At 37.9% G+C, this 19,956-nt stretch overlaps 1 protein-coding gene across 2 annotated transcripts; it reads left to right on the plus strand.

The window, feature by feature from the left end:
• The first annotated feature begins 7,361 nt into the window (after positions 1–7,361).
• LOC122314406 (CMP-sialic acid transporter 2) lies at positions 7,362–19,551 on the plus strand. Of its 2 annotated transcripts, XM_043129984.1 has the most exons (16): positions 7,364–7,983; positions 8,644–8,852; positions 10,131–10,247; positions 10,591–10,647; positions 12,235–12,312; positions 13,137–13,181; positions 13,826–13,885; positions 14,081–14,203; positions 14,374–14,451; positions 15,125–15,194; positions 16,481–16,588; positions 16,934–17,067; positions 17,173–17,252; positions 17,402–17,447; positions 17,532–17,594; positions 19,060–19,551. In XM_043129984.1, exons 2-15 carry the CDS (start codon positions 8,685–8,687, stop codon positions 17,580–17,582), a joined length of 1,215 nt encoding a protein of 404 aa, XP_042985918.1. In that variant the 5' UTR covers positions 7,364–7,983; positions 8,644–8,684; the 3' UTR covers positions 17,583–17,594; positions 19,060–19,551. The 2 variants fall into 2 exon arrangements, with proteins under 2 accessions (XP_042985929.1, XP_042985918.1); XM_043129995.1 differs by lacking the exon at positions 10,131–10,247 and having other exon boundaries at positions 7,362–7,983.
• The last annotated feature ends 405 nt before the right edge of the window (positions 19,552–19,956 follow it).

Raw genomic sequence — 19,956 nt, forward strand, 5'->3', positions numbered from 1 at the left:
ACGAGTGTACATACTATAAATATATTTATCATAATTCATCCCAAACATTTCATATTCATCAGTAAGAATATAAATTTTTGATTTATTAACTTGCAAAATTCCTTCATAAATAACTTCTAAGTTATCATAACTTTTTTTTACCGTAGTGCAAGTGACTTTTAATCATATCATACACATGTGAAAGATGACAATAAATCATCTTTAAAAAATTCAAATTTAAATTTCAAAAATATCATGCACATGCGGAACATGTAATTTAATAGGGGTGCTACCCGCACCATACAGTGCGGGTAACCCCCTTCCCGCACCCCACCCCGCATGGTGCGGGCCTGGGGTTTTCCCATTCGGGGTGGGGTGCGAAGCGAATACCCGCCCCGCCTCATTTTCCTTTTAAAAAGCTATTACTTTTTTTTTATATTTATAAATTATTTCTAGATCCAAAAGTAATCAAAAATATATTTTTAGATCCAAATTGTAAATTTAAATTTTGTAAATATGACTATAATTTAAAAATTATATAGTTTTTAAATTTGCTAGTGCATATTTTATGTAAGTTGTAGTGTAGTAGTTTTAAACTACATAGTTTTTAAATTTGTTAATGCATACTTTGTAAACAAGTCTAATAAATTGTAATATATATTTATATATACACAATTTGTAAAATATAAAAATATATTTATATTTATATATATAAACATATATTTATGCTTTTGAATATTTTTTATATTTTTATATAATATATATATATATATGTAGGGGCGGGGCTGGGTTGGGCCCTCCCCACCCCCCTTCCCCGCTAGGGGGAGGGGGACTAGATGCCTGGCGGGGGACCCCACCCCCGCCCATGCAGAGCGATGTTACCCGCCCCGCCATGGCGGGGACGGGGTAGCAGGGTGCGGGGCCCGGCTGCCCACTCCTATAATTTAATGATTTATGATAAAATATTAATTTTGAGTCTTAATCATTATTTTGAAATTTTTAAGAGATTTACAAAATTATTTTATGAGGTTTAATGTGAGTTTGTTCCCTTCTTACTCATGCTTGGTTTCTTGATATGCTTGACTCCATTGTGTAGACAACTTGACCTTGAGACTTCTTTATTCTTTGAATTCGTTTGTTATCATCAAAATCAATATGTAAATATATAATTACAAAAAACTTGAAATCTTGAGTTCAACAATATATATATTAAAAAGAAAAAAAAAAACCCTAACTAGAATTACTACCTTTTTCTCTCTCTCTTCTCTTTTCTCTCCTTCCCAACTTCCCTACCATCATCCCTTCCTCTTCTCTTCTCTACCCCCCTCTCTCATCTTCTCTACCCCCCTCTTCTCTCCTCCCTATTACTTTCACGCCTTAATGGTCGTTCAACACATTCATCATCCTCTTTTCTCTCTCATTTCTCTTCTCCTCTATTTTTCAGGTGGTAGAAGGTGGGGGGATTGGCTGCCAAGTGATGATGAAGTGGCAACTTTAAAATAGGTGAATGGAAGGGTGTTGCCGAGTGGTAGTGGTTTGATACCATCGGTTTTGGGTTGTTTTTCATGGGAAGAAAATTTTTGTCAATTTCCCACCATGAATCTAAGGGTCTCTTAGGGATTAGATGGTGATGGAGGTGGTGTGAGGGTATGAGTCATTTGAGAGTAGAAAATAAAACCAAATTGCAAGGCATTCAATTTCCATCCAACTAGTGTTTAGGTGTAGTTGGTTTTTTAGATTTTTGGTTTGGTTTTGTGGAACCAATTTTGTCCACCACTAAGAAATGGGTATTTTGAGGTGCTAAAAGATAATAATGACATTGAGAAAAAGGCACAAAAAGCTTGGGCTAGGGGCAATTTGTTGAACCTTCTACTCCAGCTGCTGGAGGTGGAAGTTAGTATTATAACATTGCTCTAGTTCTTCCAACTATTCAAGAGTAGGATAAGTTAATAGACATAAGGTCACTTCTTTCTCTTCACCTTTATTTCTATGAGAAAGAGCATTAACAACTTTATTATCATATCCTTGCTTATACTCAACGACAAAATTAGAGCCTAAAAGAATTGAGACCTACCAACCTCTACATAGGACTTACTATCTTCTGTTCAAAATGAACTTTAGACTCTAGTAATTTGTCTTGATTTAAAAAGGATGACCAAGCAGATAAGCTCTCCACCTTGTCACTACTAAGACCAAAACTGGGAGTTCTTTTTCATACATAGATTGTAGTAAAAATTCATATTTAAGAACATGATTGTAATATGCAATAGAGCAACCTCCTTGCATTAAAATGGCACCAATACCTCTTTTATAGGTAGTACACTAGGCCCTGTTTGGATAATGAAAGCGTCCCATCTCATCTTATCTCATCGTTACAAAATTTTTAAATTCTAACGTAACATAAAATAAATAATTTAACTTTTTCAAATCTCAAAACAATAATAATATTAAAAATAATATTCTAACAATATTTTATTCAAATTTTAACTTTTATCTCAAATAATCTCATGTTATCCCACTATCCAAACCCCATCTTAATTAGGAACATCTAGGAAACAAATGGCAAGACTAGGACAGGAGGATGTGTGACAATCCTCTTCGAAGCTTTAAAGGCAATTGCAGCTTTAGAAGACCAAGCGAAAGCATTCTTTTTAAGTAACTCAATTAATGGGGCTGCAATTGTTCCATAATCCTAATGAATTTCTTTTAGTATCCAATGAGGCCAATGAGGGGAACACAACTTTGTAAGCATACCCCTCAAGATCCACAACCCCCTCATCTGGTCACGATACCTTGAGGACTACGCCTGTTGGTACACTGTACTCCCACCTCAATGCATTTAAGTCAAGAAGAGTCATCGAAGACCGCTACAAGGAACCTACGTACCTCTTGGTGACTACGGGTCTCTGAAAGCCCCGCCTCTGCTGGGATGTGTGAAGGACTAGGGGGTTTGGAGGGTTTAGGGCCCTTAGAACCTTTTTGGGGCGTGCAAAAAGGATTCTTGGGTGCCATTGAATGGGAGAAGGAAGACGATGAGTACAGGAAATGAAAAAGGTTTCGACAACACACAACAGTGTAGAACGGTAGCATAGAACGATCTGCCCCTCTAGGGACTATATGCACTAGTGTGACGCCCCCAAATCCCCACGCCCGAACACGGAGAAATCGAGACGTCCGGATGGTGACAACCCGGGTCACCATCCCATCGACGGGTGCCAAGTGTGTGCAAAAGCAACAAATGTGCACGAAATAACACGCAGCGGATAACGAAAGCCATTAACTAAGTACCAGAATTTTTCTTAACATAATACAAGCTGTTTAAAACTTACATAAATAAAATATTACAAAAACACAAATACAGTTTTAAAACAAATATAAAACATATCATCAGCAACCCGGCGGAGCCGCATCCTCGGGCTCAGCCTCCTCCTCTTCGTCCTCAAACTCTGCACCAAAAGCTACGGAACCAAAAATGGTACCGCAGGTAAGTAAAACCCAAACACTACCAGATAAAAACACATAAAACTCAAACAATATGCATGAAACATGCCCAATGCACAAAGCCCACAAAACACGATTTTTCCACACACGCTAAAAAACCCATTTGGCCCAAAAACACATCCTTTCCAAAAAACACGCCAAAAGTCACATTTGGCCTTTATCCAACTCAATCCAGAATCCATATTATCCGTATGCACCACGACTTCCCCTAGGGGTCATCCGCACACCCTAGCTCCAGTGCCACACCGCAGAGTACCACCACGCATGTAACACCTAACGAGCGATGCCCAGTTCCGTGCCCCGCGCGTTCGTAGCCAAGCATCCTCTAGCCCTCACCAGCGAAGGGCCACGGAGTCGGTGCGTAGAGCGATGCCCGGTTCCGCGCCCGGCGCGTTCATAGCCAAGCAACCCCTAGCCCCCGCTCCCGTCGTCCAGCGACGACCCATGGGACATCACTCAGTTTATTCCGCTCCCGAGTGACCAGAGGAGCTCCACCGGGATAATACCCCATCCCGGCTTGGGGTCGTGATACACACGCACCCGTAAGACCACTTACGCCAAACACATGCTTTTCACACTATTTCACAAACACACGTGCATGCACCATGCAATGCCATAACAATACATAATAAAATAATCCAACAACATAAAACAAATAAACAGGCAACTCCGTCCTCCATCCATCCGACCCTCGAACTCCTCGGACTCAGTCCGGAATCAACCAACCAACAGATAAAAATTATTGAATGAGCAATATATGTTTAAATCTGAAAATAGGGTTTGGAAAATACTTACAGCGCTATATGGCAATTTTAGAAAACACGCGGCGTTGCAAACGGTGGCAAAAAAGCAACGTCACAGTGAAAATTCACTGTGACCGTGGGTTGTGAAAAACCCACTTTTGAACGGGGACAAACTAGAGCTTGGGATTGATAGGGAATGGTCTAGGGATGGTTGTGAAGCTATTGGAAGTGGTGGTTGGCCGTGGGTGGCGACGGAATCGCCGGAAAGAGACCGGATTTCCCAAAAAGGAAAGCTAGCTCGTGGGAGCTGTTCCGATGGTCGTTAGTGGCCGGAAATAGGTGGGTTAGGACGGCAAGAGACCGGTGATGAAGTGGTGAAGAAATGGTGGCCAGAGATGGTGGCCAGAGATGGAGCGACGGCGGCGGATCGGAGCCAAACCCGTGCGGGCTTCAAAGGGCTTTTCCGGCCAAACGGCCGGCCGGTTGGGGGTGGAAATTGGTGGGAAGGTGCGCCGGAGGGAGGGGAACCGAACGGTGCCGGCGGTGAGCCACACGGTGGCCGGACGGCGGCGGTTCGAACGGCTGAAGGTTCCGGCGTGAGGGAGAGAGAAGAGAGAGAGAGACCAGGGGGGTCGACGCGGGGAGAGAGAGAGGGAAAAAGAAAAGAAAGAAAAAAAAGAAAAAAAAGAAAAAGAAAGGAAAAAGAAAGAAGGAAAAAAAAAGAGAAAAAGGAAAAAGAAAAGGAAAAAGGAAAAAGAGATATAGGGAAAAAGAGATGAGGTCTAATCCTCATTCCGGGAAACAAAACTAAACCGCCGAAAAGAGATTAAAAACTGTAAACAACTAAAAGAAATAAAACACAACATCAATTAAATTAAAAAAAAACAATGTTAAAACGCAAATAAATTAAAATAAATAACTAATATATTAATTAAAATAAAAACAACTATTTCCGCGAAAATACACTCAAAAGCGGGTCATCACAACTAGGAGGAACGGTTCAAATTCTGGGATTGTAGGAACCCCCATGCCACATAAAATAGGAAATCCAAAGCACAAGGAGAGGACGTGACAAGAGCCGTCTGAGACCATCAATGCAGATAGGACAGAACATGCACCATCAAGTACTTGGAGAAAACCGTTGGACCGTGCCATTACAGAAGGAGTGGGAATCGTCGAGCCACATCAACAATGAACGAGAACCAATCGCGACAGGACAGGTGAAGGAACAACTAAATGGATGAATTAACAACACTGAAGGTAGGAGTAACCACAATCGATCAAGAGGAAAAGCGAGAAAACGAGTGTCTGCAAGAATTCCCATCGAACCACTTTGGTAGGAATTGGTGGGGTAACTGTTGGAGGATTTTTCCCGGAGCCTCAAGTTTAAGAATACAGGCCTAAACCAGGTGTCAAGAGGACCTTGCCTAAACCCCTAAAGGTCCAAGAAGCCAGGCCTAGTACCTGGGGGCCTAAATCCTCCAAGCCCCTTGGCGGCTCAATTGAAGACTCCCTACCCTTACAAGTTGGGTACGGGGTGCCGGGTCAAGGATGAGTTACGGTTCTAGGAACACGAGAGGCTACTCAAATGAAGGAGAAGGGAAACACTTCATCTCAATGGGAAACACTAGAGAATCATGCCGCATTAATTGCTTCATTAGGGGATTACGCTGCATTAAATGCAGCATGACAGAAAGGGTCTCTAAGAAGACACCCTTCCACCCGGCAACAGGGCGTGGGTCTCTGACCTTGAACGTAGGTATAAAAGCAACTCTCAAACATTGAAACGAGGGTTAGACTCTCTAGACTTTGCTTACTACAATTGCCCTTGAACCCTCTCATTTGAACTCTACTAATTTAGACATCAGAGGCTCCACCCAACCACCACCTTGGCTACTGGACTTTGGAGTTACCTTTGTGTTTGCAGACTTTAGATCGAGGATCCGAGTTGTTGAGAGTCTGGTCCAATGGCGTACAAACACGACGCAACATCAAGCATTAGTAAAAATTACAAAACCAAAAATGCATGAACATTTAATAGGAGGAGAGGAGTTAAAGCATTAGATAGTATTAGATTAGCTATCTCATTGGGTAAATTTTGCCTAATATTACACTTTTTATATTTTGACTATTCTACTCAAAACCTAATCCACATTGCATTATCCTTTTAAACTCTATATAATGATATAATATTATTTAATTGCAACTTTTAATATTTTTTAAGAATTGTTTTGATCATATTTTACAGATCTAGTGGTTATATTTTATTTTTTAATCAAATAAACTATATTTTATTTTAATTACCAGAATTTATAGTGCACACTTCCGACGATTTTTTCTTTTGAAATGTAAATATATTCGGCTAATTTAATATCGTACAAAATTTTCTTCTAAGATGTGTGAGTTGTACTCTTCGGTTAGGAAAAAAAAAAAAAAATTAAGATGACCTTTGTATATTTGAAGTCAAATTTATGAAAAATGATACTATACTACCTAAGTTTTTTTCATCAATTTGACAGTTCATATATATTATTTTATTTTATATGAATTTGTTTTACCTAATAGTTAAGAAGTGACTATTAATGTATCGGTATTTTTATTTTATTTATTAAAAATGTTTAAAGATATTTAAAAGAAATTTAAAAGAAACGCAAAAAAGAGTTTAATTTACACTAAAAACATACAAAGTAGACAAACTTGTTATTGCATCTCTTTCGGTTACTTAGCTAAAAGTCAGGAGAATTTGATTTTGTCTAATTCAGTGCAAGCCAACATTCACTAAACCAATGCCATTACTCTTTACGATAAAACGTCCCCTCGGGTTCAATCCCAATACAGTGTATACAAGAAAAAAAATTAAAAATTTAGATTCTCTCTTTCACTACCTTCGATTTTTCTCCCAACAAAATTGGTAAGAAAGCATGATAGTTGTGATTAGACTATTAATGCCCTCTGCTGGATGCGCGCTTGCCTAGATGTGGTGAGATGTCGGCGAGTGTAAAAATGTAATTTTACTTTCGACATTTTCCCGACTGTGACATACTGTGGGATCACAGTTTTGACTGACTGCAACCGGCGGAAGTTTAAAAAAAAGAAAAAGAAAAAGAAAATAATTACGAACAAAGCGAACTACTTTAAACGTGGGAGGGCAACAAGTTGAAATCAAGCGAAAGATACAGCCAACCTGAAACACAAATCTGCATCTTAATTTAAGAGGAGGCGATCCCGTCACCGACCCTCCTACCTTACCCGATCCACCCGCGAATCGCGACTCTGCTTTGACTCCACTCCTTCATATACAAGCTTCACTCCTCATTGGTCCGTTACCCAGTATCCTTCGCTGGCGGCGGTAGGTCGTTTTCCTGCACACAGGGCATGGAGACGGTGTTTGGGTGAATTCAAAGCAAAATAGAAAGAAAAAAAGTAATTGCTGTACTATTCCAGATATCTCTCTCTCTGCATATTCCTCGCATCTGCGTGTAACCGAATTCCATAAGAAGAGAGAGTATTCTTGTTCCCCAAATTCTCTTACGCATTTATCCTACCGAGGCTCTAATCTCAGGCCCGGACAGAAAGGGATTGAATTCCGATACCGGAATTGCGGATCTGGCTGCAAGGTTCACTGCCGGCAATACGAATCGTGTATAGAGGCAAATTGAATTCCCGCGCCGGAGTTGCCGATCTGGCGGGAAATTCCACCGCCGACGAGACGGAACGAACTTCTTTGATTAATGCTCGGCTTGGAGGCATTTTTTATCAGGTGGCTTTTATGATTTGGTTTGTTTAAATTTTTATTTTTTATGCTTGCAATGCGCTAATATTTGTATTAGGAGTTCCATTTTGTTGCATAAGAAGCAAGATCTAAGCTCTGTATGTTTATATGAGGTTTTTTTTCTGAGTTGCTCTTAAATCGTTTAGAAGGGAGATCTGGATGAACTGTCCGCGACTTATGTTTCTAATGAAATGCGACTGAATATAGCTGTAGAATTTTTTATTGGCAATGGATAATTGAAGTTGCATTGCATTTACATTCTGTCTGATTGCTTAGAAACTTCTTTTTGATAAGAAAACAAATGATATGGGCCTTTGCCTTTTGTACTTTGAAAAGATTTCCTTTTACCATACTGTATATTTCCGTCGGTCTAGTCTTTTTATTTTTTTTATTTTTTTGTTTTCAATAATGAGGAAAACTTAAGATTCAAAATCTTGGTTCTACGTTTATACCCCACATTTGTTAGCAGCCATATGAAGCATAAGTGTCTCCTTTGTTGTTTTGATCTGCATCTATGTTTAATATTTTCAGTTTATCTACACGTAGTTTATGATAGGCATTTGTAATAGTTTGACAATTATAGATTTTAAGCAATTTTGTTTTGTTCAACCCCTAGAGGGATAGTGATAAGCTAATTTCTGGTTGCAGATAAAATTTTGGTTAGAGTGTCACAGTTTTGGGACGGACCAATGACCAACGGGATGATAGAATGCAGTGTCTGCCATTCAAAGTTGGTTTCCCCTACTGCCAAAACTGTGTCTAGGGCTTATGATAAATACAAGAGCAGGGTATCATCCAAGCAACGTGCCCTCAACATCATCTTGGTTGTTGGTGATTGTTTCCTAGTTGGTTTACAGGTATTTTGCATGTCTGAACTGGTAAAATTTTTACTGTCATACTCCGCAAGTTTGGTAATCTATGATTCCTCTGATAGGTAAACATTCAATGCTTAGAATATTTTATAAATCTCTCATGTATCAAACCCCCTCCTCCCAGGTCTGGGCTCTCACTAGACTCAGAACAGTTGTGTTTCATAAAGTAAGAGAATTAAGTATTCCTAATTCAATACGGATTGTATGGGATGCTTCCATTTCCTCATCACACTAAGGTTTCAATATGGGTCAAGTGCTGGTTTGACTTATTTTAGATTTTTTTTTTCTTTATGGTTGCTGGTTTGGGGTTGAATGAATTTTGAATTTAGGCTGATTTCTGCACTTGAAACTTGTAACTTCAGTTGAAACCTAGTTCTTTATCTTAGCTTATGGACTCGCTTGTTTTGAAAACAAGTCAATAGAACATGGTTGGTCAGCCAAAGCGCTTTTGGTGATTGAAATGCTTGTTTTCTTTTTCATAATTTACAAAATTTTAAAAATATTCTTTCGGTTGAACACTAGATGATCTCTAATCATTGTTTTCATTTTGTTCCCATGAACAAGTGTTAATAAAATTTGTAACCTTTGTGTATTTTGTTGTCTCTTATGGAGAACAAGTTTATATTAAGTAGAAATTAAGAAATATATATTTGAGTTTTCCAAAATCTTTTAAAAGGCTTTCTACATGACATAACATGGCTGAGTAAACTGCCACAACTATATGCACTAGTACCATCACAGGTACCACCAACATTATCACCTGCAATTATCATTGCTGTTGGCACCCTACCACCATCAACGAACAAATGCCAAATTATTGCTACTGCCTGCGGTATAGTCTGTTGTTGCCACCTAGCTACACTGACATGGTCAAACCATCACCATGATGGTGCTCCCATTCACCTCTTCCCAACTTCTACCACCAGAACTGCTAAGTACTAAGCCACTGCCATTGTTGTAGCTGCCGGCAATAATATTATTGCCGTTGCCATTGCCATTCCCATCACTGTCTTTTCTACCTTGTTGATTTGTACCGATTTAATTATTTAAACATCCTGCTATCATCTCTTGTGGTTACCAAATCTGTAAAATTTTTACAAAAATGGGAGACAAGTTGCCCATCCATGTTCATAAGTCAAATTACATGTGAGATCTTGGTCCAGGTTGTTAATTGAATGCCACAACTTTGCTATGATTCCTTTGGGAAGTTCTGTCTTTAGTTCTAGATGATCTGAAATGTTTTATGCTCTTTTTTATCTGCAGCCTATTCTGGTTTATATGTCCAAGGTGGATGGGAGTTTCAAGTTTAGCCCAATTAGTGTTAATTTTTTAACAGAGGTTGCAAAGGTTATCTTTGCCGTTGTTATGCTCATATTGCAGGTACATTTGTTTAGTTCTTTATCTTTCTTGTTATATCATTTCTTTTTCAGAACATATATGAATTGAGTTTTATAAGTAAAATCAAGTCACTTTATTGACTTTGCAATCTTGAGTAGGTAGACTTATTGTTGTTAGTAAATGTTGTTTGGTTCTGGCATGTGATGGAGATGATAGTGTTTTATTTGTGTGTGAAGGGCGAGAGAGAAGGTTTTGGTCTGGTAGTTGGAATAACTTTCTCACTTACTATACAGTCTTGGAGAATAGTTTCCAATATGCATCATGTTACACATCTTAAAGGGCAAGAGCTTCTATATTCTTGGTAAGGTTTTTGTTTATTTTGCAGGCTAGGAATCAAAAAGTAGGGGAGAAGCCTCTTCTCTCGATTTCCACATTTGTGCAGGTAGAAGTATCACTGGTCTCACGACATTTATGTTCTTCAAATTTTGAAATAAGATGTTGGATTTTATTTTTATTTTTATTTTTATTTTTATATGTTGCATAACTCTTAGTTTTCAAACAAGACATATTTTTCATAATAATAAGACTAAACCATGCTTTTCCAAGTTTTAGATTTATCAGTGGAGAGGATGACTGTTTAGACTTGCATATGGGGTGTTTTAAAAGTGCTGTGTTAATTGAGATATAGATACCCAGATATCCATGGAGGGAGCTCTGGCCGTATGATTTTCTTATACACATCTTGTTGTACTTGGAATGAGCCTTTTCACTTTTTAATGAAATTCTTATTATTTATCGAACAAGTATTCATGGAGGGAGCTCTCTTGCAGTTCTCTAGTTTTGATTTTATAAAAACTTGATGGTTTCAATATTATTCCTCTTATATTAAGGACATGGAGGTGGGATATTATTGTTGATCTTGAATAAAAGAATGGTTAAAATGAAACTGAAATTATACTTGATAAGGGAGCACATGGATACAAGGAAAATGTAGGCTTCCTTTTTGCAGCCTCCAATTCTATTGGGCGTTGATTCATACAAAATATGTGTGTACAGAGTTTCGAAACAAATCAGGCATCAATTTGATGGTTATTAAGTTAATTTGTATAAATTCAAAAGAAGTTGATATGCTTTTCAATTCCTTCCCTTATAACATGTTTATTCCAACTTTCTTATACTCTGTATATGATGGTTAGAAAATGATATTTGGCATGCATATAAAATGACGGGTTTGGTAAACTCTGCATGAATGGCTGTAAATTGTCCAATTCGGCCTTTGGTAGGTGCCTAAGTGCTTAAATGTGATTAGGTAATATTAGGACTATAAAACCTCTGCTTTGGTACGTCACTTGACTCCTTGAGATGATCTTTGATCTATCAATATAGAGGAGCATTGTTTGTTGGTGATATTGTAATGACCTAAGGAAAGCTGAAGTGCATATCCCCTGAAATGACTGGTCAAGGCTACAATTGGAATCATTTTGTACCATTGTAAAGGGCTCAAACTTCTCCACCCCCCCAGCCCCACCCAAAAAATAAATAAATAAAAATGTGGGACCCATCATAGGTGACATGGCTCAAGTCCCACCCTTCTAGTTGGGTTTGTCTTTGATACCATTTGTAATGACCCAAAGACAACCCAATCCACATTTAAGCCTATGCTCCAAAATGACTAGTCAAAATTACAATTGGAGTCCCTTGGAAACATAATAAAGTGCCTTAACTGCTCTTTTCTAAGTAATATGGGATCCCATTCACCACTTTCTTAATATATTGCAAATAGTCTCTGACCCTTACAAAGAGTAAGTATTTCATTTTTCATTTGCATGGCCTGATGTGGTACTTAGAATGTTCAATTCTTGTTTATTGTTTGCATACTTGATCTCTAATTCAAAATTCAGACTTTCTTTTGTTTTTTGTTCTCATCCTGTATATTTGACATGCATCTTTGACTTCTCTTGTTTGCTGTTTACTTTGAGAACTCACACATAGAGACATCTAATGTAAGAAATAAGATTTCTTCTTGTAGGCAGCTCGAAACAACGTGCTTCTTGCTGTTCCAGCACTTCTCTATGCTATTAATAACTATCTAAAGTTTACGATGCAGGTAAATCCTGACATAGCCCTCCTTAGAGTATGATTTTGCTTTTAGATAGCATGTCAAATTATGGTACACTCATGCTCATGCACACAGTATTTTCTTTGAATATTGACATAAGTCTTCTACAAACTTTATTGTCAATATCATGCATAAACAGGTGCCTGGCAATGTTGAACATCCAGGTTGTCATTTTAGGACTAGGAATTCGGGTGCCTAGGCACTACTGAAGCAGAATTCTAGATGCTCATCCAGTGACGTAAGTGCATGCCTTAGTTCTTTTTCTGTTGAGCCATCAACGGGTGTTTGTTAGATGGTTAGGACTTACGAAACTAGATTTTACCATTGTAATTAGAATTCATATAATTGCAAAGCTCTGAGATGCCATATATATGGAAAACTCAACATGAAAGAAGAGATATAGGTTAGGGAGAGCAGGCTGCACTAATGCCAGTTATACTAACCCAGAAGAAATGTAACCTTTCTCCAGATTGTTCAAATGCATGGTAATTTACTACAGAATGGCATACCTAAGCTTGGTAGCCATTGTACCATGACCCACCTAGGGAACTCAACTACTGTAATTGCTGACTGGAGAATCAGAGATGCTGCTTTAAAATGCACTTGAAAGAGATCGGTTGACATTTGATAATCATAGAATTTTATATGAAATTTTGTATAATTCTCGTGTTTTACTAAATATATATATTTATGAGGATTGATAATTATGTTGAATAGTCTGCATATTAATATATCCGGTTATGGGTATTCTGAGAACTTGTATGTTTCATTAAAATCATAAACTAAGTAATAGTCGGTCATTAATTGTGCAGCTATATTTCAATCCTGCAACAGTGAAGATGCTGAGCAACATGAAGGTAGCTTGCTATCCATTATGCTTGTTAATGGCATCTTAGTGATCTTCCCTTCGATTTGCTTAGCTTTTTCTGTTTGAATATCTCACACAGCAATGCGTCCTGCTCTAGGGAACTACTGTGTTTTTTTTTTTTTTTCTTTTTTAAAGTATGGGCAGGGAATACTCATTTGTATTCCATTTTTTCACTGTCCACTGATTATGATGGTTTAGCTGGATTTAACACATTCTTGCTTGCTTGTACAATATTTTTGGCATATTTAAGTGTTGTTTTCACCATCCTGCAGAAGCCTCTATGGCTGCAAACATGAGTTTTAATCGTTTGATGTGTAATTGTTGGATCTGAGGATACCCTGTGTAAAAATTTCCTCACCTTTATGGCTGCAAAGATGAGTTTTAATCGTTTGATGTGTAATTGTTGGATCAGATGATACCCTGTATCAAAAATTCCTCAATGTGTAATTTTTGGATTGATCCTCATCAAATACCCTGTGAAATGATAAAGAAAGCTTAGTTACTCAGCCTGAATTTTAGTTTAGTGATTTGTTGGAAGCTTTCCTTCAATATTCACTTCTATTCTTGTTAAATTCTTATGTCAATAAAGTAGAATTCTTGTAAAGATCTTGATAGTTGGCCATGGACATGCAGGTTTTAGTAATTGCTGTTTTGTTAAAGATTATAATGAGACGCCGATTTTCCATAATTCAGGTTAGTGCTATATCTTTATTGCTTCTCATGTTTTTTTCCAGCAAAAATGAAGAAATGTTATGTCTGACCATGTTTGCTCTTCTTATTGTTGTGTGAGAGTGGGCAATGTAGCTCCTTTTAGGCTCACCTTTGAAAATACACCTCTTTATTCCTTGCTTCTTGTCTGTGTGGAACTGATTTATTTGCTTGTTACAGTGGGAAGCTCTTGCTCTGTTGCTCATTGGTATTAGCGTAAATCAGTTGCGTTCTTTACCTGAAGGTACTACTGCTTTGGGTCTTCCTGTTGCCACAGGTGCATACATCTGCACACTGATCTTTGTAAGTTACTTCTGGTCTCTGTTCTCTTTCTTAATATGCTGCTGGAATGCTCAATATGAAGGAACTTTGGAGGAACTACTCTCTACTCTCTGTTTACAGTTGTGTTTCTTATTTTTTAAACTTTGTGAATGTTAGTGGCTAATATAATTTGTAAATGATTTATTTTACAGGTAACTGTCCCGTCCATGGCCTCCGTCTACAATGAATATGCTCTGAAAAGCCAATATGATACAAGCATTTACCTCCAGGTGATACACTAAGATTGAGTATAAATGATTTCTATGTTTTGTCTTGACAACAATTTAAGGCTTGGCGTTGCATTATTTGATTATTTTATTCAAGGAATATAGCAAGTACCATCTAGAAATTTGTACTTGAAGCAGCGTAAGTTTTGCTCCTTTATCAAACTTTGAATTATGCTTTCCTTTCCTGAAAATGTTTTGTTAATGCTTTCATAATTTATCTTGGAAGAGGTACCCATTGTGGTCATCAAAGCATACCAAGTGACATTTGGGTGCAGTTATGAGACCTGGGCTGGAATTTGAAATTGTTGGTCCCAAGATAAAGTTTTTATCTTTAATATGGGCTAGCCTTAGAAAGTTGAAGTTCCCTTTAATTCTGCTGTTGAAAGTCAAGAAAGCACACAGTTTACCATGGCTACCAGTGACATTGGGTTCATTGGAGCTCCTGGTCCTGTTCTTTTGGTTTGGTTAATTGACTTCAAGAGGATAGTGTATTAATTGGCAGTCATATTTGGGTCAACCTTCCTTACCTACAGCATACTAAATATGTTTTATACTTTTGGTCCATATCTTACATCCAGAATCTTGTTGTATCTAAGTTCTGATATTTAGCAATTAATTGAAGTGTATTCTGGGCAAGTTATTTTCAAAATTTTGAATCTCCATATTTGGCTTGCAGAACTTATTTCTGTATGGGTATGGTGCTATATTCAACTTTCTAGGAATATTGGGAACTGTAGTTTTCAAAGGTATGGACACGAATCTTTCTTATATGATTGCAGTGTATTTCAGATTATATTTCTCTGGCAAATAAATGTACCTAAATTAGTATTTGTATAATCATTGTATCAAAAACCAGTTGTTTGTAGATACTTCCTTTTTGATGAGTTCTAAACATTTTATTAAAAAGCACTAAAATGCGCAATCCACATGCAACGAGGTGTGTACAAGGGAGTCATCTAGCTAGAAATAGAAAAAGGTACAAGAAAATCACGTAGAATATTCTTACAGATTCACCAAATGAGAAATATGGGAACCATTTTCTACACTGCTGCAATTTGTGGACTGCCATCTATTCCTCTACGTGAGTTTAAAATATCTACCATGCTTTTGGGCATAACCCAAGCCAACCCAACCTGACAGAAGATTTCATTCCATAGAGCACTAGCCACCTGACAATATGATAAAAGATGGTCCACAGATTCCCATGCCTCTTGCATACACCAAGCTGTCTATGAATTGGTTTTAGATAAAATTCCTTTTTTGAAACTTATCTTAAGTGATTAATTTCTGATAACACAACCAAAAGCCTCTATCAATTATCCACCCAACATAATATATGTAATACAAGATAATTAGTTATAAAAAAATGTAATACAAGATAATTATGCAAGAAACTATGGTCCTGTAGGCCTAGGGCTTGAACTTAGTCATAGCCTCAGGGTTTTAGGGCTCGGATGTGATATTTGGATCTAACCCACTTAACAGTAGTGTATCGAAAGTACACGCCAGATAAGATAAGATGATATTACCAGTATCCCTGCCCCCTATTTTAATTTTCCTTTCATGTGGTTGATTGTATTACCTAATTGAATTTCTTGTTTGTGGTCGAATATTTTTCTGTTTCCTCTCATGTTTTATTAGTTACTCATGTTAAATTTATTGTGAAAAATAGTCTTCTATAGCCATCTTCAACGGTTCTCTAAATATTACATGGTAGTGTGTGGGATAAAGAATGATCTGTTGGTAATCCTGTTGAGAGTAAATTGTGAAAATTAAAATGGTTGTCCATTACGGGAAATGAAAGTAGAATTGAAATGGTTTCTTCTGATACAATGATTGGGTGGTTGCTCCCATTGTCTTTAAAACTCCATTATGGTTGAACTTTGTCCTCAAGAACAATGTCGAGCATAGTGAAGCCAATTGCATGTCTCTTAATGTGGTATCCTTTGTCAATGATTGTGTTGCTTTTGTTTTTATGAGATATTTAATCAAACTAGGCTGTGGGCCTCACTATGTTACTCAAATGTTTCAGGTCCTAGTAGCTTTGATATCTTGCAAGGTCATTCAAAAGCTACTATGCTTTTAATAGCTAATAATGCAGCGCAAGGAATTCTGTCATCTTTTTTCTTCAAATACGCAGGTTCATGTTTCAGCCAACTATTTGATTCCACCCCCCCCCCCCCCCCCCCCCCCCCCTCCCCCAAAAAAAAAAAAAAAAAAAAAAAACCCTGTTTTTTGTTTTGCTTTTGTTTTGTATTTTGATTGTTCTCCTATTTTTTTATTTTTGCATGGAGTATTCCAGTTCAAAATCTATTGCATATCCATACATGTAACGTAGCATCCATTCAAAGCAGATTTTTGTTTTATCCAAGCATTTAGAAAAAAAAAAGTTTGCTAGAGACTTGTTAATGACAAATATTTTTTACTTGCATCTTGTGCATAATTATAGTAATCATATATATTGAGTGTTGTCTGATATGTTCAGATACAATTTTGAAGAAGTACTCGTCGACAGTTGCGACAATCTTTACAGGCATAGCATCTGCTGCATTGTTTGGTCATACTTTGACTGTAAATTTTCTGTTAGGAATTTCAATTGTCTTCATCTCGATGCACCAGGTACTTTGAGACACTTTTTGAGGGATGAAAAACTAGATAAAAGAGATACGTATTTTTATTGGTTGTCTTTTTGTTGATATCTTCTGCTTCTTTTTGTCCCATTAGTTCTTTTCACCCCTATCTAAAGTCAGAGACGAACAGCAAAATGGGAAGATGGAATTGATAGATGTCCACAATAACCACAGGTAAGTGCTCACTTTTTTGCAGATATTTTGATGTGATTTTGCAAGTTGGGAATTTTAGGATTATTTGCTTCAGCTGGGTTTTGGGCAGCTTCATGACTTGTACATCTTTATCCTCCATTGCAATTACCAATATATTATTTCCTCATCAGGTCAAAGGATTCTTTCATAAATATGGCAGCAGGAGCAAATGAAGAGGTATGAATCTTCAGACCTTAGTTTGTAGAGTTTCCTTATGTTCTACTCACTTAAGTGCTTCCTTATTAACTTGTGTCTTTATAGGCAAGTCATCGTGTTGGATCTGATGAGAGACAGCCCCTTCTGCCCACCTAAAGTTACTCCTGAGTATGTTACTTCTTCTCTACTCCCCTGCTGTTTTAATTCTGCTGCATTCTATTACAATTTGGCAATTGGAAATTGTGTGATTCTAGTTTTGAATTTATTGGGAGCTGCACAGCAAGCAAAATAACCATGTCAAGTGCATTGAGCAAAGGCTACAATTCAAACTACTCTTCTAACAAGCCAACCATATTATTGATTTTGAAAGAGAGGAACCTCTATATATTATCGACCAATCTGAACCCACTTGATTTTGTGGCATCTATGTTACTTGGATGTGGGTGGTTATTTTCCACGAGTCAGATTAATCTAATATTTGGAATGGGAGAAAAGGTAAATTTTATTGAATAATCCGACTTATTGTAGCTCTCTGTCACTGTGATCAATCTTGGGAGAGGAACAGACCGGGAGTTGGAATTACTAATGTTTTGACCAACAATTTATTATTCCTTGTATCCTCTCTTACCAAGGGCCTGGGCTGGGTTAGAAGAAGGTAGTCTCTTCGAGAGGCTCACCTTTGGAAAAGCCTCAAGCCTGTCTCTGTTTCTGCGTGGTATAACTAAGTGGGATTGGAGAGATCAGAAAAGTTCCAGACATTTTCTGCTTCTGGGTGGGGTGTTAAAGGTGAAGAAAGGTCTTTTTAAAGTTAGCAATGGTGACTAGTTATATGAGGAGGCCGGGGGGGAACTTCATGCTACTTTTGTGGGAGCTGGGTAAGGCTGAAGTTGGACACTGCTTGACACTTACTTTGTTATGTTATTTGTGAAGGATAGGATTGAAGCAGAATGAAGGCTATGTTGTTCTGAAGTCTGAGCAGGGGTAAGAAGTATAGGTTAAGTCTTATTTTGGGGCACAAGGTGCTATGTCCTTCAAAATTAATCAAGACTAGTTGAGTGATGCCTTGCCACCGCTCCAAGGGCCCCCGGGGGGTGCGGGGGGGGGGGGGGGGGGGGGGGGGGGGGGGGGGTTGGGTTTGTTTGTTTGGAAGACTGGGTTGATGGCCATCATATCAAGACATTGTGGAAAATGATTCCAATTTGTTTTACATGATGCATGTGAAAGGAAAGAAGTGACTAACGTCTCAAAGACACCACGAGGGACGTCAAGGATCTCAAGTTTCTTTTTTAAAGCACTTTGACATTGGGTGACGGCCATTTTATACTTCTCTAGCGTTTAAGCTTCCAAGATTTTCTTAGTCTCCCTCTAACTAGGCTCATTAGATGAATAACCACCGCTGACTTCCTTTTTTTAATTGTCGATGAAATGTATCCATCTTCTCAAAAAAAGGGACCGATAAACCAAAAATCGAGGGAGGTCATTTAAATTGCCATTGTTGCTACGTGTGAAAGGTGACAATGACTTGGTGGTCTCTTTTGCTGTATTGGCTATGTTGTTTGTTGCTGATGCTGGATATTTGGTTCTCTTAATTGCCACCACTATATAATCAATCTGTGTTATCGTAATGCTGCAGGAGCTTTCTTTGAAGAAATTCTTTTGGCAGGATTTATTGGATAGTACACATGAGAGCCAGGTTTCCAACAGCTCTCAATAGAATAAACTATGGAGAATAATAGTCTTCTACTTCTTTGGGATCCCTTGCCCGCTCTGGAATTTTCCAATTGGCGTTTAGAGCTTCTCATGGATAATGAATTTGGGGTATAGAAGCTGGTGGGTGACCTCGGATTTTGCTGCCGGGGATTTCGATAAGAGAAATGGCTGGCTTCCTGCCCAGATCTCCAGATTGCTACCGGTTTTAAACATACCAATATTATCTTACTAGCGGTAAATGTATTCTTCTTTTTTTTTTTTTCATCTTAGATCAGATTATTCTTGACCCACATTTCTTTCCAATATCTCGATTTTTTGTCATTATATATTTTTATATATAGAAATTGTGTTTTGAGACGTTGACACGAGACTCTGTCGCCAGAAAAATCAAATGAGAAATGCCCCCCTTTTTTCATTTGCAATATCATATACTCATATTTTACCCAACTTTTTCCAAGGTGTTAATGCTGTAAAAGTAGTATAATGTGGAAGAGTCCCAACTATTCACCTGGATAGAGCAAATAAGTAGAATGTGAAGGAGAGCTACTCGTCTCTATCTGGAGTCTCTCTACTCGTTTCTCTGGAGTACTGAAAACCAACCTAAACCTTCACCTCCCTCAACCACCCATACAGTTTCATAACCTCCCACAACTTCAAACACACTACTCAACCAAAAACCAAGAAATAACAACACCAGTTTCGGCATGGATATGGACTCATTAATCAATCAAACGGAAGCTCTCCTGGCAGGATCTAAGATTCAAAACCTCGAACCAGCCTCAGACTATGCAAAGGTTACCACAGAGTTAGCATTAGTGGG

Source organism: Carya illinoinensis, chromosome 1, assembly GCF_018687715.1.
Source record: "Carya illinoinensis cultivar Pawnee chromosome 1, C.illinoinensisPawnee_v1, whole genome shotgun sequence".
NCBI classification, from domain to species: domain Eukaryota; kingdom Viridiplantae; phylum Streptophyta; class Magnoliopsida; order Fagales; family Juglandaceae; genus Carya; species Carya illinoinensis.

Bases quoted from the DNA above. Each gene is read 5' to 3' on its own strand.
- LOC122314406 (XM_043129984.1), top strand. From the start codon at position 8,685: ATGACCAACGGGATGATAGAATGCAGTGTCTGCCATTCAAAGTTGGTT. The intron at 13,182-13,825 runs GTAGCTTGCTAT...ATGGACATGCAG, and splicing joins AGATGCTGAGCAACATGAAG to GTTTTAGTAATTGCTGTTTT. The intron at 14,204-14,373 runs GTAAGTTACTTC...TTTATTTTACAG, and splicing joins ACATCTGCACACTGATCTTT to GTAACTGTCCCGTCCATGGC.